Raw genomic sequence first — 26,202 nt, 5'->3', positions numbered from 1 at the left:
TATAACCTCACGACTGATCTATACCTGTCTGCACTCAGGTAATATATAATATATAACCTCACGACTGATCTATACCTGTCTGCACTCAGATAATATATAATATATAACCTCACGACTGATCTATACCTGTCTGTACTCAGATAATATATAATATATAACCTCACGACCGATCTATACCTGTCTGCACTCAGATAATATATAATATATAACCTCACGACTGATCTATACCTGTCTGCACTCAGATAATATATAATATATAACCTCACGACTGATCTATACCTGTCTGTACTCAGATAATATATAATATATAACCTCACGACTGATCTATACCTGTCTGCACTCAGATAATATATAATATATAACCTCACAACTGATCTATACCTGTCTGCACTCAGGTAATATATAATATATATAACCTCACAACTGATCTAACCCTGTCTGCACTCAGATAATATATAATATAAACCACGTTGCAAATGGCAGAACAATTATAGAGGACCAATGTCATGCACCTTTGACTCTGACCACCTGTGTTTGTGTTTATAATTCCCATGTAGCCTATTAACAAAATGTATTAGTCTAATGCCTTCTGTCCAAATCTTCATACAATCATTTTTGAGAATTGACTTTTCAGTATCAGAAAATGTTTATTGCCATTGTCATTGAACAATGAGTAATACAATTATAATAATGGTAACGTCTATAGAGTCAAATATGGCATGGATAAATTAAGAATTTACTATTAAAATAAACTTGGTCTACACAGACATGTACAGATGGTGTATTTCATACATGTTGTGCCTCCCTCTTGTGGGCGTCTCACCCATGAGTCTCACCCTGGTCTCACCCATGAGTCTCACCCATGAGTCTCACCCTGGTCTCACCCATGAGTCTCACCCTGGTCTCACCCATGAGTCTCACCCTGGTCTCACCCTGGTCTCACCCATGAGTCTCACCCATAAGTCTCACCCATGAGTCTCACCCATGAGTCTCACCCTGGTCTCACCCATGAGTCTCACCCTGGTCTCACCCTGGTCTCACCCTGATCTCACCCATGAGTCTCACCCATGAGTCTCACCCTGGTCTCACCCATGAGTCTCACCCATGAGTCTCACCCATGAGTCTCACCCCCATGAGTCTCACCCATGAGTCTCACCCCCATGAGTCTCACCCTGGTCTCACCCATGAGTCTAACCCATGAGTCTCACCCATGAGTCTCACCCATGAGTCTCACCCTGGTCTCACCCATGAGTCTCACCCATGAGTCTCACCCCCATGAGTCTCACCCCCATGAGTCTCACCCCCATGAGTCTCACCCATGAGTCTCACCCCCATGAGTCTCACCCTGATCTCACCCATGAGTCTAACCCATGAGTCTCCCATGAGTCTCACCCATGAGTCTCACCCCCATGAGTCTCACCCTGGTTTCACCCATGAGTCTCACCCATAAGTCTCCCATGAGTCTCACCCATGAGTCTCACCCATGAGTCTCACCCATAAGTCTCACCCATGAGTCTCACCCATGAGTCTCACCCTGGTCTCACCCATGAGTCTCCCATGGGTCTCACCCATGAGTCTCACCCATGAGTCTCACCCATGAGTCTCACCCTGGTCTCACCCATGAGTCTCCCATGGGTCTCACCCATGAGTCTCACCCATGAGTCTCACCTATGAGTCTCACCCTGGTTTCACCCATGAGTCTCACCCATGAGTCTCACCCATGAGTCTCACCCATAAGTCTCACCCATGAGTCTCACCCCCATAAGTCTCACCCATGAGTCTCACCCTGGTCTCACCCATGAGTCTCACCCATGAGTCTTACCCATGAGTCTTACCCATGAGTCTCACCCATGAGTCTTACCCATGAGTCTCACCCATGAGTCTCCCATGAGTCTCACCCATGAGTCTCACCCATGAGTCTTACCCATGAGTCTCACCCATGAGTCTCCCATGAGTCTCACCCATGAGTCTCACCCATAAGTCTCACCCATGAGTCTCACCCCCATAAGTCTCACCCATGAGTCTCACCCTGGTCTCACCCATGAGTCTCACCCTGGTCTCACCCATGAGTCTCACCCATGAGTCTCACCCATAAGTCTCACCCTGGTCTCACCCATGAGTCTCACCCTGGTCTCACCCATGAGTCTCACCCATGAGTCTTACCCATGAGTCTTACCCATGAGTCTCACCCATGAGTCTTACCCATGAGTCTCACCCATGAGTCTCCCATGAGTCTCACCCATGAGTCTCACCCATGAGTCTTACCCATGAGTCTCACCCATGAGTCTCACCCATGAGTCTTACCCATGAGTCTTACCCATGAGTCTCACCCATGAGTCTCCCATGAGTCTCACCCATGAGTCTTACCCATGAGTTTCACCCATGTTTCACCCATGTTTCACCCATGTTTCACCCATGGATCTATTATATTAGTTATATTATGGTCCCGCCCCCTTGAGTCCCACCCACACCAGTGTCAAGAAAAAATGGCGTCTAGAATACTGCGGCTGCCACTGTTGAGGCTTCTGAACAAAACCACGGGCATGTTGACCCGTAACGGCGGGAAAACACCCAACTTATCGAGGGCGACTCAAAGCCGAACGGTAGTGTCAACATCATCGGGAGGCATTCTTCCTAAACCGGACAAAGTAAGTATTTATTCCAGTCCGAGAAAAGCCCAAAGGCAACACACATCTGATATGGGCGGGATGTCTCAGTTGACGGCAAGTTCAGCCAATGGAAGGACAAACGTGTGACTGAGTGTCTCTGTCCACCAATGAGTTCATGTTCAATTTTACTGTGGGAGTTTCAGGAAGCATCCACAGCCACCTCTTTATGCTTTACGTTCTTATACTATAATAATCTAGCAAAGCCAACACTCACATTTTTATTTTAAGCGTAAATCTAGCTCATTACTCCGATAAATAAAACTAATCCTCAAAGGCGAGCTGGTGTCTCTTATGGAGTCCAGCTGTTCTAAGCTTAACCTTAACAACCAAACACGGGTGTGAACAACAATGCTTAAGCTTTCACCTCAGCAAACATCATTATGTTGTGTGTCAACCTTTGGGCCTGGTATCCATTCAGAGATCAAATATATCAAATACTATGAGCATACGGATTATTACATATCATAACTTACTGTTTTCAGACACCCTTTGGTCTGATCCGCATGACCATTGTGGTGGTGCCTTTCCTTTATGTGGGGACTCTGATCAGCAAGAACTTTGCTGCTCTCCTGGAGGAACATGACATCTTCGTCCCTGAGGACGACGATGATGACGACTGAACTTGGATAATAAATGGTACAATGGATGTCTGGTCATACAACAGTTGAATACAGAATGTCTCTTTACATTTGTATGAGCATGTGATAATGACATGTCCTTTATGCTTACAGGTCCTTTGCATTATGGATTGAACCAACACTATGCAAGACCGGACACAATGCCCCCCCTACCTCCAGTCATCTGTCCCTTTGCTCTGCTGCATCTTACTTTACATTAAATGACAAAGAAATATCATATTATAGTTCATCAAATAGTATGCATATCAATATAATGCACATCCTATAATGTTAGGATTATGTTGTTTGCATGTGTTGGTCTCTGTCAAGGCAATAAATGAGTTGCTTCAAACATACAAATATGTTTATTCTTTGGTCCCTTTTAACTTGTAAGTAAGTCTGGTGATGTGCAAAGGCATTTAAAGTGTTTTATTCATCCTCCTGCAGTGGGATCAGTAGGTGTAGTTGTGCTGTCAGACACAGTTGGTTGCCACGTTGTGTCAGTCAGCTGTACTTAGCCCCTTATAGTGCTCATAAGCATTTTCTTTTTCCTGGAAATAAATATGCAAATATTTATAGGACTGGTTTACCAAAAGCACAAAACATCATGTGAGAGAAACAGAAAAATAGTACCTTTGTAAGAGACTGTACTTCACTTTGCAGGCAGCTGATCTCTCTTCTGAGACACAGTGCTTCACTTTCTTTAGCTTTTAGAAGAATCTGGGGATAGTGTTTGCAGCGTAAAATGCACTTGATTAGTTTGACACTAGATGGCAGTATTACTGCTCAAAAACATACAGCAGATAAGAAACATCAGTAAAGTAAAATCCTTCCAGTAGTTAATTGACATGGTGTTTAGCATTATGTAGTAGTTAATTTAATCTTGTAGTACATTTAATACTTTTATGAGATGCTAAAATCTGATATCAATATGTTTTGATTATCACAACATGTAGTTCATATTTTGCAGTACTAAATACTAAAATGGATTAAATTTTATTTCAATAAGTCCAGGTCAAGAGGATTGAGCTTCAAATCATGTTAAAGGTTTAACTTTCAGTGCAGGATCCGCCATGTCTTGTTTCTATGGAGATATTATAGCTTTGTCAGGAATGTTCCACATTATTACATTTTGTATTTATTCAATCACAGCCGTCTTTATTGCCTAAAAATACCTTGACGGACCGGTCTTCTCAATGTGAGCTGGCTCGCCTCTCCACAGATCTCCTTTATAAAACTTAACATGTAATTCTTACTAAAAGTGTGCATAGGGATAAAACTTGCTCGCTTCTCGTCTCTCTGAGCACAGACCTCCTTCTTCCTCGTCTCTCACAGATCACAAATGTAATGTAGGCTTCATAAATGAGACTCCACCTGTAACTGGCCCTGGTTTGGTTGCTCTTCTTTATAGAAAACATCTGACGCACTTGGGGACCATTTGTGTACAATTTGCAGACTTTTTTTTCACAGTAAAAAAACAGTGGGTTGACATTTTCTTGATGTTATTTTTGATCAAGTTTCAAAATCAGGGTTCTTTTCAGATCCCACCTAACCCATCTTTGAGCTAGAACGTTGGCCTACGTTAGTGCACTTCAGAACCAAACGACTATTATGAACTCACTTTTTCAGCTTGCTGTAAGACATGCATTAAATACCACATCAACTTCTAAGCTTCTGTGTTGAACATTTAATAATTTGACATTGTTCACGAGTTGGCCTCTCGGGGCCCCCAGGGGCTCCTATGGTCTTTTCTATGGACGTTATCGGGAAGCTCTCCTGATGTAGTCCTGGCCCCAGTGTTAAAGGTACAGTTGAGTGTTTGAGAACATATTTGTGTCTAAGTGTTAAAATTAACACATTCACAAAAATCCAGTGATATTTTGACCTTAGATATTGCTTTAGCGCATTTTTTTACTATATTTTTTAATGGGAGTTATAAGAGCTACAAAAGTGATACAACTTTCACTTTGACTTCTTTTTCACCATCTCTTTGAATCGTTGAAACTACATGTTGGCCACATATTGCCAAATAACCAGCACATTTTGGCCTTCCAGTCTCCTGGCTAAATTTACCTACACTACCCAATCATTTTTTAAGCACATTTTAATCTCAAAATCAAATATTTTTGTGTGAAGTAGACTTGACCCTAAACCTGGGTAAAGGTGTGATGTCAGAACAGTCCTCTCTGCTCATTTGATCCAGACCTTTAAATCCAGACAGTCCGCCGCTATATTTTTAGTTTATACTTATAAATTCAAATCAAATCCGTTTAATGCATTGGTTTTCTTTTGCTAAATGTGTTTGTGGGCTTTAACTATTTGATTTGGTGGGATTCTGGGAGGGTCATGTCTGCAAACACAAGGAGGTCAAAGGAGATGACACTGACCAGAGAACACCACAGTGACAAACTGCAAAAGTCAGATAGAAATAAACGTGTTGGTCATGTTTGCACTAAGATAAGATAAGATAAGATAAGATATGATATATCAGACTAGAACATCAGTCTGATATGGCTCCAAAGCCGCTATAGCTCAATACACCAAAACCAATGTTGTTATAATCTATCATCTTAAAATCCAAATTTTCTACTTCAGACTTTTTAATTATTTTTATCTAGTGTATTTTGTGTTTTTAGTGTCCAAATCATTTTGACTTTTGCACCAAAATGGCCCATATCTAAAAAAGAGAAATTGATCTAAGATTTGAGCCATTGAAAGTAGAAAAACCTTTGATTGTGACAGGAAGGGTACGAGTGTGACCTAAAATACTGAGGCGTCAGGTCATTGCAGACTGTGGAACATTCATGGCAAAGCAAAAACATAGAGACAAGCAGGTGGCAGACTCAGACTTATGATTGGATGATGTTAAACAAACTAACATGAATGGAGTTTGTATAAATACCTCAATTTGTGTGTCACTGCTGCCAACAGACTCCATGTCTGACTTCTGGCCTGTAATGAAATGTTGCGTCCGGCTAATTTCTTCTGCCAGCCTGGCTTTTAGCTCCTATAGAGACTTGTGTTACTTATAGTTTAGTACACTTTTTATTACTAGTATGCAAAACAATGACGTGTCAGAACCTGGTTCTCTCTTCTCAGTTGCTCGAGCTCTCTTTCTGTGCATCTCAGATCGGTGTCTCTGCTTTTGCTCCTGTTTTCCGTATGGTCCAGCTCTAGGCACTTTTGGGAATAGCTCTCTGACAGAGCATCTAACCCACTGCGCAATGCATAGACTTGGGACCTAACACACAAACAAGAATATTGAAATATTTAGGTCACAGGGAGACGTTATGTCTTCAGAAGGTAATCTGCCTCACTCTTTCTGCATGGACTCCACAGCACCTCCATCTGACCCCTGGGCCCTTTTCAGCACTCTCTCCATTTCTTCCAAGTGTGTTACTTTCAATTTCTCCATGGCTGAAAAGATTGTATTAGGTATAGATTATTTATTTTTGAATTAATCTAAAATAACATTTGTTTGTTTGTGTGTCTTTGTATACATGTTTGTTTATATTATTTGGTAGAGTTGTTAATAGTGGTAAAAATGCATTTGTCTGTGAAGCTTTATGTGTCATTTTGGTCCTTGGCCAAAACCACACCTTTAGCAGCTGCCTGACTTTCTTCTTTAAGCATTTTGTCCCTCTGCTCCTTCAGCGCTCTGATTTCCTGCTCATGTTTTTCTTGTAGCTCCTGTAATTCCCTCTGATGAGCCGCTTCCATGGCTTCTAGTGTGACTCTACAAGGGGCTCCAGGTCCACAAGGACTGTCAGCTTCTAGTCCCATGGCACGATGTTCCTTTTTAACATTTTCCACCTGCTTTTGAAGGGAGATGGCCTTGAAGAAAGAAATCCATGTCATTGGTTTCAATATGATAAATGGTAATTACTGTCAAAGTGCTTACCTCCTTTTGAAGTTCATCAGCTTCGCTTGTCTGACCATTTTGAGCGCCATCAGTCAATGAACAATAGTTTGAAACATAGTTATTTGTCATTTCTGCAGCAGACAAAGTTTCGGCATGCTCTTCATGGCTAAACTGAAACGTCCTGGAGCCATTGGGGGAGTCGGGTGATTGTTGTGAATTCGAATGCAAGGTCCCATTTCCAATAAGAGCCTGTGCAGTCAACTCCCGAAATGATAGGCTTTCAAATTCTGACCATTTCTTGTTGACCTCTGTGTCAATGGTATCAATTACAGGTATAGGTACACTCCCCTTTTTCAGCTCCATGGAGTCCCACCTGCTGCACATTTCATTATAGGAAAGTCCCTCCTCAAACCACTTGTTCCTCTCCTCCAATCGTTTGGCTTGCTCTCGATCCCAGCCCTCTCCCTCTCCTCTTTGGGACAGGTCCTGGCGGGAGTGCACCGCAGCAGGTTTATGTCTGGACTCCCTCCCCGTGTGCGGAGCAGAGCGTTGGCATGACGACCGTCGCTGGGAGAGAGGGTTCTCTTTCTCGCTGCCGGACTCTGATTGGCTGAATCGAAAAGAGGAAATGAGAGACGGATAACGTTACACATCAGAAGAAATATGATAGAGTGGGTTCACTGCAAGAGGACCACCCAGACTCTCAGGAATGCACGGATCCTTACAAACATCAAAATAATATCAATAATATATACTGGGCAAAATGCACAAACAAACAAACCATTTACAGGCCCAAATTTGGTCGCTGCCCATTTCAAATTCATCCGCATGTCTTGTAACCGGTATCATGTGATTTTTACAGGCATTTATTACACGGAAGCTGTTTGCCCAATATTGGAAAGAAAAACTCACTGTGACTTGTTCTGGATGGCCTGCTTTAGTAACTTAACCCAGTTCCGTCGTATCCTAGAGGTCGTGGCGCAGAGAGTGAACACCGCTTTCTTTGTCTGAAAGAGATCAAAAGAAAGAGCCAAGATTTTCACACTGTTAAACAGGAAGCAGCCATACATGTAATTGATGTGCAAAGTAGTGTTTGAGTGGCCATCTGCCTTATGAGCAAAACAAAACTGAAAAATTCATACTTGCAGTTGGAACCCATAGTTATTTTCCACATCGCAGTCCGACACATCCAGACAAGACCTCAAGTCAATTTCTCCCTCCAGATCGTCAGACTACATGACATCAAACATGAATCAACTTTGTGCTGTTTAAATGTAGGATTTTCAAATAAAGTGTTACCTCCTCAGCTTCAGAATCTCTGTAGTACCTCAATGAAGACTTCCCTAAAACAAACCAGTGTTTCCTCCACTAGCAAAAACAACAACAGAAAGCAACATTCAAATCAGTTAGATTGATTTATATTAAGCTTGCACATGCACTTTGTCAAATGTTGCATAATATTTTGCACATTTTAGATATTATTAAGGTTATTGTGGAGGTTTTCTTACCATTCCATGATCTTCAAAGACGGATATCCAACCCTTTAAATTAAAACGATCTGTAAGAAAAACATGTAAAACATACTTGAAATGTCTTGTTGTGGTTTAACTGTCCAGCAGGTAAATACCAAAATAGAAACAGATCATCTGTCTAGTCTAGAAATAAAAAAGCATTCAATATTAAAAAGTGAAAAAGCCATGTCATATTTTTAAATGATAAGAAATAGAAAAAAGGAAGCACCTCAACTGATGTCAAACACACACACTCACAACACTCACCAGTATAACATTGTCCAGGGCAAATTTCAGAAATAAAAAATAATAATAATTTAAATATTGTCACATAAATATGTTGTTTTAAATGTACATTTTCTATTATATTGTCTTTATAAAACCTTGCACAGTATTGATGCTGTTGCGTGGAAAGTTTTATTACATCTCTAAATGTTAGTTTGGATCAGCAGTTTCAGCCATAAAGCCGGCCGCTGAGACGGCAAGATACTTTGGATAAAATCCTTCTTGCACCTATTCATAGAGAAGATGAATCAAATGAACATGGCCTAAAACAGAGTGCCAACTAATGGGTTTCAGTACATTATCTTCAGTGCATGTGTGAATTTCAGTGAACTACTTTATATTATGAGTGTCCTATTTTCTTCCAAATACAGCTTGTTCAGAGGCTCACCTGTGTCTGTTCAGGAGCAGCGTGCTCTCTTGTCTTTGAAGATCTGTGTTTCCCATTTAGGTTGTCTGAACTCTTTACAAAACATTTCATTTTATGTTATCGAAGTAGAATTGTGTATGTTTGTCACTGGGTTTTACCTGTGAGTGAACAGAGGCCACTGAATGTCTCCTGGAGCCTCCATTTTCATAGTCCCTGCTTTTCTCCCGTCTCTCTCGGCCCCTCTCTCGTACTCGTCCCCTGTCATCGGACTCAAGTCTTGAACTATACGCATCCGTTTCATCTGTGTACCTTTGCCATGATCACGGATGTCAAAATCATGTCAATCGTATTCAAAAATGAAATCAATGTTATTTTCATTTTTCATCATTTACCTCTCACTCCTGGTTCTTTGATTTCTGCAGGGACTGGGGCTCTGGTTTCTCTTTCGAAGCCCGGCGTATTCCTCTTCTTCAGGTTCCAGATAAATCTTTGGAATATCAGCCAGTTCAATGTAGTCGTCAATGGTCATTCCCACCTTGCAGAGAAATCACATGTTTAATCATGCATACAACCAAAATGAATCATATCAATACTGTTGCACATATTGATGTAACGTACCTCTTCCACCTCTTCTGACGTCTTCTTGGGTTCAGAAATCAAAAGTGCGTCCATTCCTCGCCTCCCGCTGCTCCGGCTCCTGTCACTATGAGCCTGATTCACTTCTGGAGCAGTGACATATGAGACAGGCGCCTCTGCATTACGCATTGATGTTGAAGATCCCCGTGATGCAGGGTTACTGAGGAGAGAGTGTGAGGAGCCCTGCCATGACCCCTGTGAGGGACTGAGCCTGCTGTTTCTGGACCCATTCTCCTTTTGGGGGGTGATACTGTGTGTCCCATAGCCGGTCCTGGAAGGAGACTCTTCTCGGCTGTTGCGTGTGTGAGTGTGCACAGCACTGTTGACCGTCGTCCTGGTTGATGAATGAGAGCCCTCATAGCGCCTCGGTTGAATTGGTGGGGAACTGTGATGGGAGATGGACTCAAGGTTCTTGTATAGTTTCTCAGAGTCTAAACTGTGTTTGTGTGAGTGCTGTGAAGAAGTCCTGGACCCTCGGCTGCTCCTGTTCTGTCCATTACAGTCACCATTCTGCGCTTGATAGTTTGTTGTCCGTTTGTGTGAAGGAGTGCCAGACTGAGAAATGGATGGTCGTCTGTGTGAAGGACTGGAGCGGCGTGAAGAATGCCTGGAGGGGGCATGAGATGGAAGTTGTGATGGGACACGGGACCGTGACTGTCCCCTTGAGAGAGAGTTCCCTCTTTGGTGTCCCACAGAGGATTCACTGAATTTGCGGCGGTCTGGGCTCACAGAGTTATGACGTGTTGGAGAAGTTGTCTGAGAATCTGCGTCTTTTCTAAAGTTTGAGTGGTATGTGTATCTCTGAGGGGACTCACTTCTCCAGCACTCCTGCAGGAACGTTTCTGAGTTCCTTCTTTGTGAAGGCACTCCAAGGTTTACAGTCCTGTAGGGAACACAGGCTTTGGGCTCCGGGACATAATTACTGGGAAGAGGATGTCCTCTCTCAAAGTAACGATATTGTCTTTTGTTATTTTCCTCAGTCTGTCTCTCACTGTCCTCTCTTCTATCTGGAGAGAAGAAGCCACTCTCCCTTTCACGGTTTCCAGTCGACGCTTACAAAAGTACATTAAATTCAACACAAAGCAACTCAATATTTTCATGATGTTAAGTGTTACAAAAAGAAACCTCCAACTTATTAAATAATAGGCTTCCAGCTCATATTAAAACGTCATGGATCATTTTTTACCTGATGGTCGCCGAGACCTGTCTCTTCCTCTTCTCTCAGCCATCCAGGGACTGTCAGCGCTGCGGTGGAGGGAAGGATCAAATCTGGTCATATCATCAGTGCTCCTCTCTGAGCTCAGCGATCTGCTCCGAAGTGAACCATCCCAAGAGGCTGAAGACCTGTTGACCCATGTACAAATCAATCAGTTTGTTTATAAGATCAATATTACGGTAGTGCTAAATGAAACTATACATATATTACTTATAGTTTAATGGTAAAAAGGTGTTGTTTGAGAAATCTGTTAAAGAGTAAGGCTTTCCCCACTCAGTCATGGATTACATAATGGATAGGGTCTCTCCCAATTTGTCTGAGATGTGTGATAAGCAGTGTAAAACAAAACAATTGATCACCTGGGTTGTATGTCAGTATCACAGATATTAAGTTCCTGGTCAGGATTCAGGCTGTGGCTCCACTCATACGTCCAATCACCACTGATGTCATGACTGCTCACGCCGCTCCCCTCAGAAAGGTCGCATTCACCATCATCTGTGTCCTGGTTCAAGATGCATAACAACAATATTTAGAACACTGTTTGAGCTATATATACAGAAAATGCCATGTGGCTGATTCCTATGACCATGGAATAAATAGATATTTTTTTATTTGGTTAAAAGTGCTGATTTATTTTTATAATTTAAGTGACTGGCACAGAAATGCTAGTTTTACTTTTTGTGAAGCACATTTTAAAAAATATAGTATGAGGTTTCTGACAGACTGCAACAACATTATCCATACACAAGGAAGAGAATCACAAACACAAACCAACACAAATAATCATAGCCACACTGCACTAAAGATTGCACTTACTTCTTTCTAACGTTGAGACACATCTTGACAAGGTTTTCTTCAACTATTCCTTCCTTGGTTCGTCCTGCTCAGCCGGTGCTTCAAACTGCACAGGACGTAACTCAAGCTAGACTCAGGTCACGCTCATCATTATTTCATTGCTCCAGTGCTTTTACATTACCAGAACCGCCCACTGAATTCTTTTCTCATGATTTTCGGGATCCCTCCTTCAGTTCTCACTCTCATTGCACAGTGGATCGCAAACTCTCTGTGTTGTGTGAATTATGACCTAAAGATATGACTAATAGGATCTAAAATGATCTGATTTCGGATCATGTTTGAGTTAAGAAAAATATTAGACTAGTTTTTCTTGGGGGAGCTACTGTGTGAAGTTATGTCTTTGCAAGTGTCACCACAGTGTATTGGGTTACTCCGTATTCCCCAAGGACTGCAACTAGAGCTTCTGTTAATGTATCATCCTCATCCATGGAGACAAGCAGGTAGTACACCCTCCTCCAGAAATGTTACATATCCATCCATCCATCTTCTTCCGCTTGAGAAATGTTACATAGTGCACCTTTAATCCTCAGGCCTTTCATTTGTCCTCTTAAAGCCACTTTGGAAATGACAAACTGGTGCCAGACGGGCCTGGGGGATGTATGACTGTGATAGTGTGGCTGCATGAAACAATTATTGGGAAAATGTGACTGTCCTGCTCTAATCACTAAAGCAGACAGCAGCTTAGTGTGGGGGCAGCCCTAGATTGTTTGTCTTGAAACTGAAGAATGGACTGGTTCACGTCATCGTACAGGAAATATAAGGCACTAACCAGAGGTGCGTCCTCCCGTGCAGCTTCTTCGACAGTGCTGATGTTCAGGTGCATGTGGTCAGGCCGCAGACAGGTCTTGCACCGAGAGGGGTCAAATGTGTTGGGCTGGAAACCGCGGCAGTAATAGTCTATGGTGGGGGTGCCATTTAACATCTTAATCTTGACTAGCCACCTCCTGCAATGAGGTTCAGGATAGTAATGCAATTTTATTAAATCATTGGCGAAATTGTGTAACTGTTCACAGACACGAGCCAATGTTACTAAAATTAGAGCACTGTGAGTCACTGTAAAGTTCATGTCCCTCTGCTCAAGTGTCCCAGCGAAACACACACCTCCATTTATGGGATTGTTTTACACCTCCAAGAAGAAAACTATCTTGTTTAGGATAACACTTACACACCAGGGAATGTATGATAGCAAGTATCCATGTCAAAGAGGTATGTGACATACATCACCCCATTTACACCCGCATGCTGCACACCTACCTTCTATCAAACGCTAGTTGTCCTTTTGTTGTTAATTTGTTTCCAAAGGAGAGTTTGTTATGGAGAGCTCATTGTCACAAATAGAATGGCTGGGGGTGTCCAAATGGGATCAGACTGTCTACAGAGACCCAGGTCTTTCACTGGAAAGCAAACATTCATTGGTTCTCACACAGAGCCAATATGGTGACAGAGCCCTATCAAATATCACTGTCTTTAGAAAGGGAAATGTGGTGCCAAGTCCTTCTGACAGGTGTCTTATGGGTAGGGCTGGGCTGCTGCACAGATGGTGACTGAGAAGAGTGGTCTGACAACACCATGAGGATTTGAATGGAAAAAGTAAACTAAAATAAAGTGTGCGTTGCTGTTATTGCATACTCATTTGTAAATGTAAATTACTCATTCTACTGGAGCTACAGTTAAGCCCCATTCGCTCTAGCATTTTGCCAGAGCAAAGTCACAGCTGATTTCCTAGGTTAGGACCCAGACGAATTACCGGGACTATGCAGGGAAGGCCTATGTGTGAATAAAGCCAGAAAATAGCGCAACTATGACTTGGTTGACTTGGTTGCGCACATTCCAGTCTCATTCAATTTAAATGATGCAGCAACCCAGCGTCTGTGAGAGTGAGCCAAATGCCAGATTAAGTGTGAACAGAGCAGACTCGACAAGTGGCTGTAGTGAGAGCACTCTTCCTCTTACCTAAGGCCAGAGGTTCATGTTCTTTAACATAATCAATGAGGGATTACACATATCATATTCACGTACTTAAATTAAAATATAAATTGTCGTTGTATACTGTCCATTTCCTTTTGTTTAGGTTGAAGACAAATGCACCATGAATTTCCGGTAAACATTATACTTGGCCAAGGTTTTTTGGGGGACAAAGCTTGTGTTGATTAATTGCTATGTTGAACATTTTGAACACTTCCAACTAGAGCCCTAAACCCAAGGGTATAATTACAGTCATAGTGCATACAATTACAATTAAGGCAAGATATTTTTGTACTGTGTGCCACATAAACACACTGAAGCTGTTTAAACTGCTCGTGCATTGCAGAGACAAAAACTTGTATCCTTAGCAACGCAGATAGAAAAAGTTAAGTTAAATAAAACTTATGAATTAACAATTTAAAAAAAATAACTCAAGATATTTAGCTGTGATCAGTAATGCAGGCCATTTATTGACGAAACCCGCCTTTGCACACAAAACTGTTGATCCTTTCCACTCCATCTGAACTCTATGACCTAAGTTTCAAGACACATATTCATTTTAATCTGTATATTTATATTTATGAATATAACAACACAGTACACAAGCTTAAGGGTGAAGCCACAAAGGTCATCTGATATATAATGTAATCCAGTGTTACTGTTCATTGTGCATTAAACGACAGATATATTTTACAGTATTAAAAAAAAATCACAAAAAGTTGTGCCCTGAAGCAATGGACAATTGAGAGAAAAATGTTAAAATATCCGGGCATCAGGGGCAGTATAAGTCCTGGGAGGGTGGGACCGTGTATGGGCTTTTATTGTGATATTTTTGTGAAATGTTTGTAGCAGAACAACAGCTCAAATATGCATTTGTTGTCAAATCAAACCGTTTCATCAATAAATAGTGGAGCGCTCAGGGACCACTCTAAAAACACATTGACCTGGATCTGCTTAAAGAGGCAGCGGTTGCAGTGAACTTGCTCCCTCAGCAGCTCTACAGGGACTTTCAGGAAATAGCTTCTCCTGTCACAGACTTATCAAGTTGAAAACACATAAGGGAAAAGAATGATGACGCTTGTAGTGGTGGACTATTATTATTATTATTCATTTCAATTGTGTGTTATTACGTTAACATAAATGATCAATATAATGGCCATACGGTCTTTTACACTCCACTTGTCCCTTAAGTTTACTGCACACACCATACATTTAAACTTTCCATTTCATTTATACAACAACTGGTAATCCTGGGTATGTTTTATCCTTATTAGTTCATATATTGAATTCATAATTTAAACTACTTCAATTCATTTATTTAATTAATTAAAAATATACAATCAACTGTTTTGTTTTGTTTCATTTGTTTAAAGAACGTTTTCAGTGGATTTGCTCTCATACTTGTACCTGGTCCATGTGGTGCCTGGAAATGTAAGGGGAGGAGCCTGGTTTTAACCCGCTCCTGTTGATGTCATCATTGATTTCACCAGAAGCTACTATTTGGAGAAGGGGTTTCTTAGATTTAACCTGGTTTTGTGTTTCACTTGCGCATAATGGGATTATATGTTACATTGTGTAAATTTGTTGTTGTCTGTGCAGTAATTCATCTTCTTGTCATATTGTGTTGTTACCATTTAAAATGATTTGTTCCAGCCATGTGGATTGTGCCGATCCAATTGGCCTTAGCATAAAAAGCAGGTCTGTGCCTCAGTTGAAAGGTTTTCTCTTCTGTGGCCACTAGAAGCTGTGCAACAAACATGTAAATATTTTGGTGGCACTTTAGATAAAAATCCACTTTTTTTAACGTTAATTTTTGCCTCTGAGCCTCTCTTCCTATGCCCTTTCAGCCACTCAATGCTACACTACCTCACAATTTAGTCGTAACTCAGTTTAGGACTGGGCAAAATTGTCTGTTGGATCAGAAATTCGCCTTGTGCTCGTTAATCGCTGTTCTTTTTTTTTTTTTGGAGACAATGACTTCCGCAGAACATAAGCAATACAATACAAATAAAACAATGCAATGTTGGAGATATACAGACACGGATTATTATAGGCTCATTTTAAATCAAGAAAGATACTATATATCTAGCTATAATGTGGAGCAGAAAATGTCTGTCCTTTATGTGCTTAACGTCTCTGTACATTGTACCTTCAAATAAAGACTAAACTAAACTACTTCCATATATACATAGTCTGACTGTAGTATCACATAACACTTATTTTACAGCCACAACAATTTCAGCTTTTGAGTTAAGTTTCATAACGTTGGGTTCAGCCCTCTCTTTTATGTTGCTTGCCTACTTAACTTTCTGCTGCTGACCCACATACGTCCATTATGCTCAGTGCACACGCTCGTACCTCCACAACCCAATTGCCACTTGTTGTTTCTTTTTACCACAGAAATATGGAGCGTTAAAAATAAACTGTGTGGACAAAGAGATGGTAGATTTCAGAGAACAGGAAAATGCAAATCAGGTTTCCTTGGAAACAATAAATTTGCGAGTCAAAAATGGTTTAAAAGTCTAAAGCAAGGAATCAGGAATGCATGTCTACAATGGTGTTGTTGTTGTTGTTGTTGTTGTTGCCCCTTGAAATAGAAATAATTCAAAATAACAGCGTAAGGAGGAAATAAGAGGGGGTTGAATAGATTAAAACTCAAGTTATATGCAGATAAACTGTTACTTTCATTCAATTCCAAAAGTATTGAAGTTGCTGAATTGGCTTCATTTTAAAATCTATCCATGCCAGTCATCTCTGAGCTAAACAACAGGAGCATAATCAGAGCTCTCTCTCTCTCTCTTACATAGTGTGTGTTTGTGCATCTCCCACTCACAGAGCGGCTCCCTGCTGCACTATGGACACAGCTCACACTGGAGATATGAGCAACTCTCTGCAAAGCATTTCCTAAGAGCACTTTGTGAAGTCATTTGAATCAAAAGATAATGACTAATCGAAAGTGAAGGCATGCCATCTGCAAAACCAGTCTATTTTGGAGGAGGTTACAACCTATAGGAGGCAGCTGACGGCAGCACATAGGTGAGTCCTCGGATTTATTTATGTTTTCCTCAAAAAAACTCACTATTCATGCATCATCTTGTTTGTAAAATGTGTTTTTGGTTTTTAGCACTGAAACATTACAAAATCACAATGTAATAAAATACTTATCACTTTATAAAGTGACAGGCGGTTTGACAAACTTAAGCAGGTTTGAAGGTTAGAGTACACCCCTCCCCCTGTGGTTAATTAGTCCCTGGGCGTTTGGATTGATTTTCAGCACTGGACAGCTCCCGCGAAACCTCATTCAAATGAACCTTCGTCACAGGAGCACAGTGTTCAAACTGCCCTCATAACATCAGCTCACACTCTGTAGCTATACAGTAGGCCACGTTTCACTAATGATGCATTGACATTTAAAAAGCAGCTAAACACAATCGTTAATTAAAGTGGTATGATATATATGGTAAACCAAATAGTCTGTATTTTATAATATTTGCTATTAGGAATGTCACAAGATCAAATGTTACTGTTACGATTAATGTGAAAAGAAACCTCGATATTCACGATTATTGGAATATGACAAAATAAAAGTGAAATCCTTTTTTATTCTAATACATCATCACTGTTCTATCAATACTTGACCATGAAATCAAACTTTCTGAATGGAAAAGTAAAGTTATTGCGATATATACACTGCCACATAAAACTCACTATACATGTGGGGTTCAGATTTAATAGAAATGACATAATTTTGCTTCTAAAATAGTGACAAATCATTAGGTGAGCACCCAAATGCAGCACAGGCAGACGGAATATCACTTGGTAATGACCTTTATTAACAACAGTTGATGTTAACAGTTTATACAAAGGCCGAAGATTATTGGCTGAGGTAATATCCAGGGCAGAGACGAGGCAGGTCAGGGACAGGCGAGGTCGGCAACAGGGAGTAAGTCCGTGGAAAAACGCTGGAAGGCATGACACAAGAACAATCTGCCAGAGCTGTATCAGGTGTGAAGAGTTGGCCTGCTGAGGAGGCGTGGCCAACCGGCAGAGTGGAATAGAGACAGGTGTAGGAAGTGGGTCTGATGAGGAGGTGTGGCCAACCGGCTGAGTGGAAAGACACCAGCAGACAGGAGGTGAGCAGACTGTGACAGTTTTTAGTTCTTACGATTATATTGTGACCTGAATAATCGTGATTATCGGTTAACCGATTAATCTTGACGTCCCTAGTTGCTATAAGTAACAGTAATATTAAATAGATAATTTTGACTGAAACACCAACAATTCCATACAAAACTTACACCTATTTTTACTATGTAGGTTTGAGACTCCGCCTACTCCTCTGGGATGTGGGCTTGTTTCACAGAAGAAACATTTTGTTAAAATAGGCCGATAGCAAGTTCCCCATCTAATAATATCTTTGATGAGTATGTAGTCTAGATTATATGTTACGATACCTTGGTTTTCGTGAGTGCAAATCTTTCACCTTTGAGCAAATGTCATTGCAAGGTCCACCTGTGACGTCATAATCTCTTTATAATACTGTAATCTGCATTTATTCCAATCTAACATGAGCTGTGAACATATATTTACATTGTTCATATTTTGTCATTTGGTTCTTTTGTAATTTGGTTGTAATGTGGTTCTTGTTTTACTTTGGTGTTCTGTATTCCTGTCCATGGTAGAGGTTAATATCTGCAGGTCTGAAATCTGGTCACACCACAGCCTCAGTCCACCTTTCATACTGTTTGGATGGAGGATTAAAGGACATTGTAATCTTGTCTTCATCAGGATCTCCCTCTTACATTTCTCTGCATGGGATTATTTTGTATTATAAATCACTTTTATGTACTTGGACACATTGGATAATAGCTCATGGTTTGTGAAGGGTGAATCCGCTGGTTTAGGCCTTGAATTTGTTTCTCCTTTTTAATTACGCAATAGTAGAAGACTATACTTTATCTGGCCAATCAGATGTGACTTAATTTGTCCTGTAACAGGGAGGCAGCAGATCATACCCTCTTTGTATTTGTGCTTGCCGACTTGTGGGAAACTTTATAGTGCACTCTAAAGTACAGTTGTCAGACACATTCCATCACTGCACGTCATGTCACATCAGCCATCGAGTGAATTGCATACAGAAAATAAACACAGATGCCCTTGCATAGTGTGTAGTTGCCATGCAATGATTATGCAACAGAATGCGTTTTAGTTCTCATGGTTGGCAGCTTGCTGACATAAGCCAGGCAAAATCAACCTCCAAGCTTGTCACTGGGCCAAACAACAGATCAATTGTTCCTCTAACAGTAGATAACCACTGATTCATTTCTTTTTCGACCTCTGCCCTTTCCCTGCATGTCTGGTTTTTCAGAGGGCCTGAGGTCCTAGCACAATACAAGATTCTGATCAATAAACACAAAAGTGTTTGGGTTGTTATGCATAATCACATGGCCAAAGATTTGACATAAAAGGTCATGCAATTGTTTTCCTTGATTTCAGAAAATGTAACACAAAGCCCTGCTTCCATGAAAACAGCCCTCACTGAGCCACTGCTACCACTGAGTCCAGCTCCAGATCTTTCATGGTTGGAACTGCACGACTCATGATCACTGGTGCAATGGGAGCGGTGCGGGTCAACAGGTAACTGTTTGGTCATTACAAACCCAAACCAAAATAAAGTAAAATTGTATGCTTTTAGGCTTAAGATAATACAAGTTTGAATGTTTTGCAGATACAGCATTGTATCCACTGAGGAAGACGCTGTACAGATCTCGACCCTTGGGCTTCACAATGGCCACAGTCCTGTGAATCAGCTCACACTTGCAGAGGGTTGCGCGGCAGTAACGGATGGGGAAGTTGGAGGAGAGTGTTCAGACACTGAGGAGCCCAGGGGCACTCTCTCTTTAAGGGTGCCAAATGAGCCAGTGTCCCACAGCTGCCGGGGCTCTCCTTCATGTCGTCTGGGCCTGGATCTCAGCACCGGCCGCCTCCGCAGTCGATTTGTGAAGAAAAGTGGACAGTGCAATGTGGTATTTAACAACATGGAAGACAAGCCCAGACGATACTTGGCGGATATTTTCACCACATGTGTGGACATACGCTGGCGCTACCTGCTGCTCATCTTCACCACCACCTTCCTCCTGTCATGGCTGCTGTTTGGGATAATCTTCTGGGGCGTGGCCTTGGCTCATGGGGACTTTAATCTTTACCTCCCCCTGAAGGACGGGGGCAGCTCGGAGCAGGTGGTGCAGGAGGAGCGGAGGCCATGTATTCTCCACGTACAGGGATTTGTTGGGGCTTTCCTCTTCTCCATTGAGACCCAGACCACCATTGGCTATGGTTTCCGCTGTGTGACAGAGGAGTGCCCTGCTGCTGTAGTGACTGTTGTAATTCAGTCCATTATAGGCTGTATTATAGACTCCTTTATGATAGGCACAATCATGGCCAAAATGGTGCGGCCTAAGAAGCGTGCACAAACCTTGTTGTTCTCACATCATGCTGTGATTGCTCTGAGAGATGGTAAATTGTGCTTCATGTGGCGTCTAGGAAATATGCGTAAGAGCCACATTGTGGAGGCTCATGTCCGTGCTCAGCTCATCCGGCCCCATGTCACAGCAGAGGGGGAGTATCTCCCTATTGAGCAAACGGACATTGATATAGGCTATGATGAAGGGCTTGACCGCCTCTTTCTAGTTTCACCTCTGGTGATAGTCCATGTGATCAACAAGAATAGTCCTTTGTACAATTTTAGCCGTTATGATCTGCAGAAGCAGGACTTTGAGATTGTGGTCATTCTGGAGGGCATGGTGGAGGCCACAGCTATGACCACTCAGGCCCGAAGCTCCTATTTAGCTAAGGAGATCTTGTGGGGTCATCGCTTTGAGCCTGTGGTCTTTGAGAAGGGTGACCGCTATCACGTGGACTACTCCCGCTTTCACAAGACCTATGAAGTGCCATCTACACCCCATTGCAGTGCCAGGGAGCTGGGCCGGAGGAGAGCCCTGGGCAGCCAGTCTTCTTCCTCCTCTTCCAGCTGTTCACGCACACATTCACCTTTTGCCCCAAAGGCAGTGCGCCGCCTGTTGGGCACCCACTCTCCCAGCGCCTTCTGCTATGAGAATGAGGTGGCTTTGTGCTCTGGAGATGAAAACGAGGATCAGGATGTAAAAGAGGGAGGAATCCTGGGAGATGACCTTCGAACGATGTGTAAGGAAACGGTACTGGAGAAACAGAAAGTAGAGATGCTGTGCATGCTGGACGCAGACAATCAAATGAGTCTTAGCCGACTGCAGCCCAACCTACCCCTATACATGAGCAGAGAGTCAGGAGTTTAAGCCAATCAATGGCAATGGAGACAGTTCTGTTTTTCCTCTGAGTGCAGCCAGCACAGTATCGAATGTGTGTAAAAATAAAACGTAGATGCCAGCGGTCAGAGGTTTCTCTGTAACCCAAAACAAAAACTTTATTTCAGCCTGTAAAAGTACCGGTAATTAAAACTAAGGCCTATATACAACTTATGCAAAGGTTCCTTTATTACACAGCCATACTGAAAAGTAGTTAATATATAAAGCACTTTATTCCAAACGTCAATGTTTATTCTCATGTCACTGATATTAAAGGCTGTAATTTTCTATGCACAAAGGAACTAATAAAAACGGAAAGTATTAGAGGTTTATGGTCGCCCTTCTTGTTTGTCATGTAGCATAATGCTGCTTGTGGTGTGGTGCACGCTCCCTCATGTGGTCAGGCTGCAACGCTGCAACACTACAACCCAGTGTGTGAGCTCAAAGTTTGTTTTGTGTCTTTCTGGACCTCAGTAGTTTACAGAATGAAACCAAAGAACAACATTGACATTCATCCAGTACATGCACATGCCTATAATGAACAAACATTTTTTTAGCCCTAATATTTACCGTAGCAGCTCAGTAGGCTCAGATTATACACCGCTATTATGTCTTTACCCACCTTGCCTAAATAAGTAATTTGTAATTTCTTGAAACAATCCCATGTAAAGACGAGGGCTGAGCAGATAAAAATTGTGAGATGACTTTAATTAGTGTAACATTTTTAAAGCATGTTTCACACACCTGCTCTTGTCAAAAATCCTTATTTTTGCTTTGAACTCATCTAGTAGTCCGAATCTGATCAGCTAATCTCTAATGTGATCAAATTCCATCTCCTGTGCACTCCAAGCATTTCCCTTTGTGCCGTTCTCCCCATCCCTGTATCTCTCTGATGCTGGTTAATTTAGTGAGTGGTCACACCCCCTGTCATCGAGCGTGCATGAGGCCGAGCAGCTGGATGACCCCCTTGACCTCAGTTAAGGCTGCTAATGGGTCACTAAGGATTGAGGCTAATAAGGTGCCGTGTGTACTTCCCTTCATGTTCCAGTGAGCTTTCAAGTCTATGTGCTTGAGGCCCGGGGCAGTGCGACCAGAGCTGGTGACAGTGGCGTGGCTCAGTGGGGGACAGTAGTTAGGCACAGGGGGGCTTTGACTCCATAATGAGGGTGTTGTGTCTCGGTGGAGCTGTGGAGCATCTCACTGAGTGGACAGTGGGGCATTGTGTGGCACAAGTTAGAGAAAGAGCATGGGAGGATTGATGCACCAGGCCTGAGAACCATCACGGGTCAAAACAGCTCCGGACATTCTGGACGTAAATATCTTTCAATAGCTCTGGAAAAACAAGAAAACACTTTCTAACCGTCATTGTTTTCTTACAAAGCAGAATAACAAGATTTGTATGAAGAGCAACGTGATTGGTGGTGAACACGAGGACTTACAAAAATGGTTATTTTGACAAATAATGTTTCTGTCTTCAGCCTCCTTTTGTTTCCAAAACAAAAGTGGAGCCTATTTCAGGATTTACTTGCTTAATAAAAAACTTAAGTGCAGCTTACTTTACAATATATTGTAAAAATATTGATATTGCAATATTGGCTAAGGCAATAGTATGTATTTACAATCAAACTACATCTTGCAAAAACACTAAGATTCTCAACCTGAAAGAAAGTGGCATTGATCTTTTCATTTAAACATAACAGGCAGATTTAACTAAAGATTTCCACATCATTATGACCTTCTTTAGCTTTGGTTTAGACTCAGTTAAGGTTTTATTTTCAGTAAATGGAGGCATGTACATGTTTTCATTTTATTTAAATCATTGTGTCAAAGTATTCAAATTGTTAAATTATATTAAACATCGTTATCAAATACCTTTATTTCTCATATCATGCAACCCCAATAATTGGTCAGGCAAGAGAGGTTTAGCTTAAAATGACTGAGGAGAAGACAACTTGTTTTGTATGCTCTTTTCAACTGCAAATCCACACTCAAGAGTCACAGGCAGCGTGTCTGTCCCAATCCTTTCAAATGAGGTTGTGACAGGGCATTTGGAGTAAAGTAAATATGAAAATCAGATCATTTGTTGAAGAAAATATGTGAACATCTAAAGGGAAATTTCACCTGCTTTAATTTTGGATTTGGTGTTTGTCCCGCTCTCTACTTAATATTTATTTATTTCAGGGACAGTGTAAATTAATACAATCTTCTGTAAATATGCCAGAATCAGCCAAAGGGATATTTGTTATCTGTAGTCACATGACCACTGTTACTGTTGGCCTAAAGATGGGGAATGAAAAAATACAATAATCAATTCTTTTACATAGAAGTTAGAAAAATATAGTGTGTGATATAGTATTTATATGATATGGCACAGACACATAAATCATTCAGTTACAGACACAAGAGAGCAGATACACAGCGTATAGAAAACACAGGCAGGTGGGCTGCAGGCTGGCTGTATCCTCCCCACATAGCCCACTTTAGCTAAAAATCAAACTTTTTATACATGCTATTATCTAATAACCTTGCAGGCAATAGTCTTTGCATCCAGGTTTGGGACTGATATAAGCCTGTATCCTCCTGTGGCTGGGTAAGGAATAAAAGGGCAGCACAAATAAAGAAATAAGGGAAAAACTGCAGCTGACAACTTTTGAATTGGGGGATTCCAATTCAACAACTCCTGCCACAGCTGCAGGTCACATGTACACACAAACGTAACGTATTGCATCAAATCTTTACACAGTTAAATGTACCTACATATATTCAAACATTTTGTCATACATTTTGCCTCTTGGATTATTCTTGGTCACACTTTTACTTTCAAACAAAGGTGGTTAGGTTTCTTCCGACTCTCAAAATTGGGACTCCAATAAAACAAGAATAGGTCAAATGTTAGGACTAAACCAGGATCAAACCAAGACTAAACCAGCACGCAGAACGACTTGTACCAAATGAACTCAGCCTTTTGCATGTTTGTTGCCTGATCAATACGTTATTGTAAAAGTCTGCCCAAAATCGATTGACGCCACTAAAAATCCCCATGGTATTCTATTTGTTTCTCTTCCATTCTAAAAAGAGTTATTAAAGAGTTAGTACAAATACAGCTGGACTTACTTGGTTTTAGACAGTACAAGTAAGACCAACAATATTTGGACTTGTACTGTCCAAAGGAATATTGTTATTTTTGGGAATAAATATATGCCTGCATGTCTCAAAACCTTAATTATTTCTCATCCATATTATTATTGTCTAACGTAATCTAATGAACTGCTTCACCAATACTGATGTATGATATATGATTGATATTCACTTAATACATTTTCAAAATGATAAAACATTTTTAAATCTATTATTGGATTGATTGTATTAGCATTTACAGACAGCACTTTTAAATGTGTTTTTGTTTGACATAAAATGGATCTGGGTAACTACTATTTAGCTCACAATCTTCTTCAAGTTACACGTTTTAATATGGGGAATAAAAATGATGAAGCTTGGGTATGATGATGTTATAAATCAGAATATTTCCCACTCTCCTCTGTCCAAATCTCATCCATCTTTGTGTCTTGCCTTTTATCTTCATGTCTGCGCGGTCAACAACGGCCTCTTTCATGTCGCTATCCCGTCCACTGCCCCTCAGGCCGGCTCCGTCACTCGCCCCTCTCCTTCACACACACTAATTAAATGTTCTCCGCAGAACTCATGATTGCAGACTTTCTCCAGCTTTCACTGGGCCGTCCTTCCTGCTGGATATAAAACGTAACATTGAAGACGTGTTTGTCACTGACGGCATTTCAAATATTTTAATCAAGACGACAACATGTTTGCTTTTCGGCAATATGACTTTATTTGTGGTTTCACATCAGTTTGAATCAGATAAATACAAAGCTGAGCTGATTAAATAAATTACATCTGAGGTTTTTCCGTTTACTCCAATAAGGATTAGATGATGGTTTAAACGGGATGGGATATATCATTAAAGGGGGAAAGAAAGGAATTGGGGTACCGTATATCTTCTCTATTTTAGCTTCTCTATTACAATTGGCAAAGGAAAGGTTTTACTTATTTACTAAGATAACTTTAATGGTTTCTAAATGTTCATTTTAGTGAAAATAAAATACATAGTTACCATTGTAGTGGCACTAGTTAGAATTTGAAGGTAAGTCTTTATTTAATTCAGTGATTCTTTTGTTATTGCAGGTGCATTTCATTTCACTTATACAATACTGGTTCATTTAAATGTGATAAGTACGTAGTTATACTGTAGTAATGGAGAAGCTAAAGAAAAGAAAAACAACATATTCAAGACAGATTTCGAGACAAATTTACAATGCAAAGAAATATCACAGAAATGCCACACAATTGTCTCATTCTCTGTTTTACAATGCCCCATAAAATGTGATATAGAAAGAGAAACTGAAATAAACAGCATTCCTTTTTGTAACTATCCTAACTTCAGTGCAAGCATGGATCCCAGTACAGTTTACTATAGTGCTTTTATAAGTTCTAGTACTACTATGGACACAAAACTTTACTCATTGGTTCAAGTTATGAACATTTGTGTGTGAGATTATTTTCCAACATTGCACTCGAGTAAAGCCCTTCAGCATTACTTCTCTCCACTCCCAAAATACACAATGACTGTGACGACACCATCTTTATATTTCTGAACTGCAAATCTAATTACATTTGGTCATACAGAATAAAACATACAGTACGGGTCCTTACAAGAGCGAACCGTCTCTGGTTGACCCTCAGTGCGCTCCAGGGGCCACAAATTCAAGTGTATCTAACAGCCGACGTATATGCATGACTAAACAGCCTTCTGGCATGTATGACCTGGGGCATACATCGTCATCGACTCTTGGTGTGAATGCCA

At 41.1% G+C, this 26,202-nt stretch overlaps 4 protein-coding genes across 4 annotated transcripts; 2 read left to right on the top strand and 2 right to left on the bottom strand.

Annotated features, from left to right (window-relative positions):
* Positions 1-2,463: 2,463 nt before the first annotated feature.
* On the top strand, positions 2,464-3,646 carry smdt1b (single-pass membrane protein with aspartate-rich tail 1b). The gene is made up of 3 exons (XM_072463702.1): positions 2,464-2,648; positions 3,152-3,305; positions 3,401-3,646. The coding sequence occupies exons 1-2, from the start codon at positions 2,487-2,489 to the stop codon at positions 3,287-3,289; spliced, it is 300 nt and encodes a 99-aa protein (XP_072319803.1). The 5' UTR covers positions 2,464-2,486; the 3' UTR covers positions 3,290-3,305; positions 3,401-3,646.
* A 3-nt stretch (positions 3,647-3,649) lies between these two features.
* Positions 3,650-8,794, bottom strand: LOC140377994 (myosin phosphatase Rho-interacting protein-like). Its single transcript, XM_072463624.1, has 12 exons — positions 8,776-8,794; positions 8,657-8,667; positions 8,448-8,516; positions 8,291-8,380; positions 8,061-8,155; positions 7,188-7,758; positions 6,886-7,120; positions 6,604-6,703; positions 6,368-6,527; positions 6,189-6,293; positions 3,920-4,006; positions 3,650-3,837 (listed from the first exon to the last, which is right to left on the bottom strand). Exons 1-12 carry the CDS (start codon positions 8,792-8,794, stop codon positions 3,787-3,789), a joined length of 1,593 nt encoding a protein of 530 aa, XP_072319725.1. The 3' UTR covers positions 3,650-3,786.
* Positions 8,795-9,062: 268 nt separating this feature from the next.
* Positions 9,063-11,660, bottom strand: LOC140377646 (uncharacterized). The gene is made up of 6 exons (XM_072463123.1): positions 11,523-11,660; positions 11,134-11,291; positions 9,930-10,999; positions 9,704-9,846; positions 9,470-9,620; positions 9,063-9,404 (listed from the first exon to the last, which is right to left on the bottom strand). The coding sequence occupies exons 2-6, from the start codon at positions 11,222-11,224 to the stop codon at positions 9,321-9,323; spliced, it is 1,539 nt and encodes a 512-aa protein (XP_072319224.1). The 5' UTR covers positions 11,225-11,291; positions 11,523-11,660; the 3' UTR covers positions 9,063-9,320.
* A 7,832-nt stretch (positions 11,661-19,492) lies between these two features.
* Positions 19,493-21,645, top strand: LOC140377816 (ATP-sensitive inward rectifier potassium channel 12-like). Its single transcript, XM_072463399.1, has 2 exons — positions 19,493-19,620; positions 19,712-21,645. The coding sequence occupies exons 1-2, from the start codon at positions 19,562-19,564 to the stop codon at positions 21,312-21,314; spliced, it is 1,662 nt and encodes a 553-aa protein (XP_072319500.1). The 5' UTR covers positions 19,493-19,561; the 3' UTR covers positions 21,315-21,645.
* The last annotated feature ends 4,557 nt before the right edge of the window (positions 21,646-26,202 follow it).

The sequence above is a fragment of the Eucyclogobius newberryi genome, unplaced genomic scaffold, assembly GCF_026437365.1.
Source record: "Eucyclogobius newberryi isolate DKJ021-1_F unplaced genomic scaffold, fEucNew1.0.hap1 SCAF_4, whole genome shotgun sequence".
Lineage (NCBI taxonomy): Eukaryota > Metazoa > Chordata > Actinopteri > Gobiiformes > Gobiidae > Eucyclogobius > Eucyclogobius newberryi.
This window is presented reverse-complemented; position numbering and strand designations above follow the sequence as displayed.

Excerpts from the sequence above, each read along its gene's own strand:
- LOC140377816 (XM_072463399.1), top strand. The coding sequence starts at position 19,562 with ATGGTTGGAACTGCACGACTCATGATCACTGGTGCAATGGGAGCGGTG. Across the intron at positions 19,621-19,711 it reads GGAGCGGTGCGGGTCAACAG|ATACAGCATTGTATCCACTG; the intron begins GTAACTGTTTGG and ends AATGTTTTGCAG.
- LOC140377646 (XM_072463123.1), bottom strand. The coding sequence starts at position 11,224 with ATGACCAGATTTGATCCTTCCCTCCACCGCAGCGCTGACAGTCCCTGG. Across the intron at positions 9,847-9,929 it reads CGTCAGAAGAGGTGGAAGAG|GTGGGAATGACCATTGACGA; the intron begins GTACGTTACATC and ends TTTCTCTGCAAG. Across the intron at positions 9,621-9,703 it reads CAAAGAACCAGGAGTGAGAG|GTACACAGATGAAACGGATG; the intron begins GTAAATGATGAA and ends ATCATGGCAAAG.
- smdt1b (XM_072463702.1), top strand. The coding sequence starts at position 2,487 with ATGGCGTCTAGAATACTGCGGCTGCCACTGTTGAGGCTTCTGAACAAA. Across the intron at positions 2,649-3,151 it reads TTCTTCCTAAACCGGACAAA|ACACCCTTTGGTCTGATCCG; the intron begins GTAAGTATTTAT and ends TACTGTTTTCAG.
- LOC140377994 (XM_072463624.1), bottom strand. Across the intron at positions 7,759-8,060 it reads GCCATCCAGAACAAGTCACA|CCAATCAGAGTCCGGCAGCG; the intron begins GTGAGTTTTTCT and ends TTTTCGATTCAG. Across the intron at positions 6,704-6,885 it reads AAGTCAGGCAGCTGCTAAAG|CCATGGAGAAATTGAAAGTA; the intron begins GTGTGGTTTTGG and ends CAATCTTTTCAG.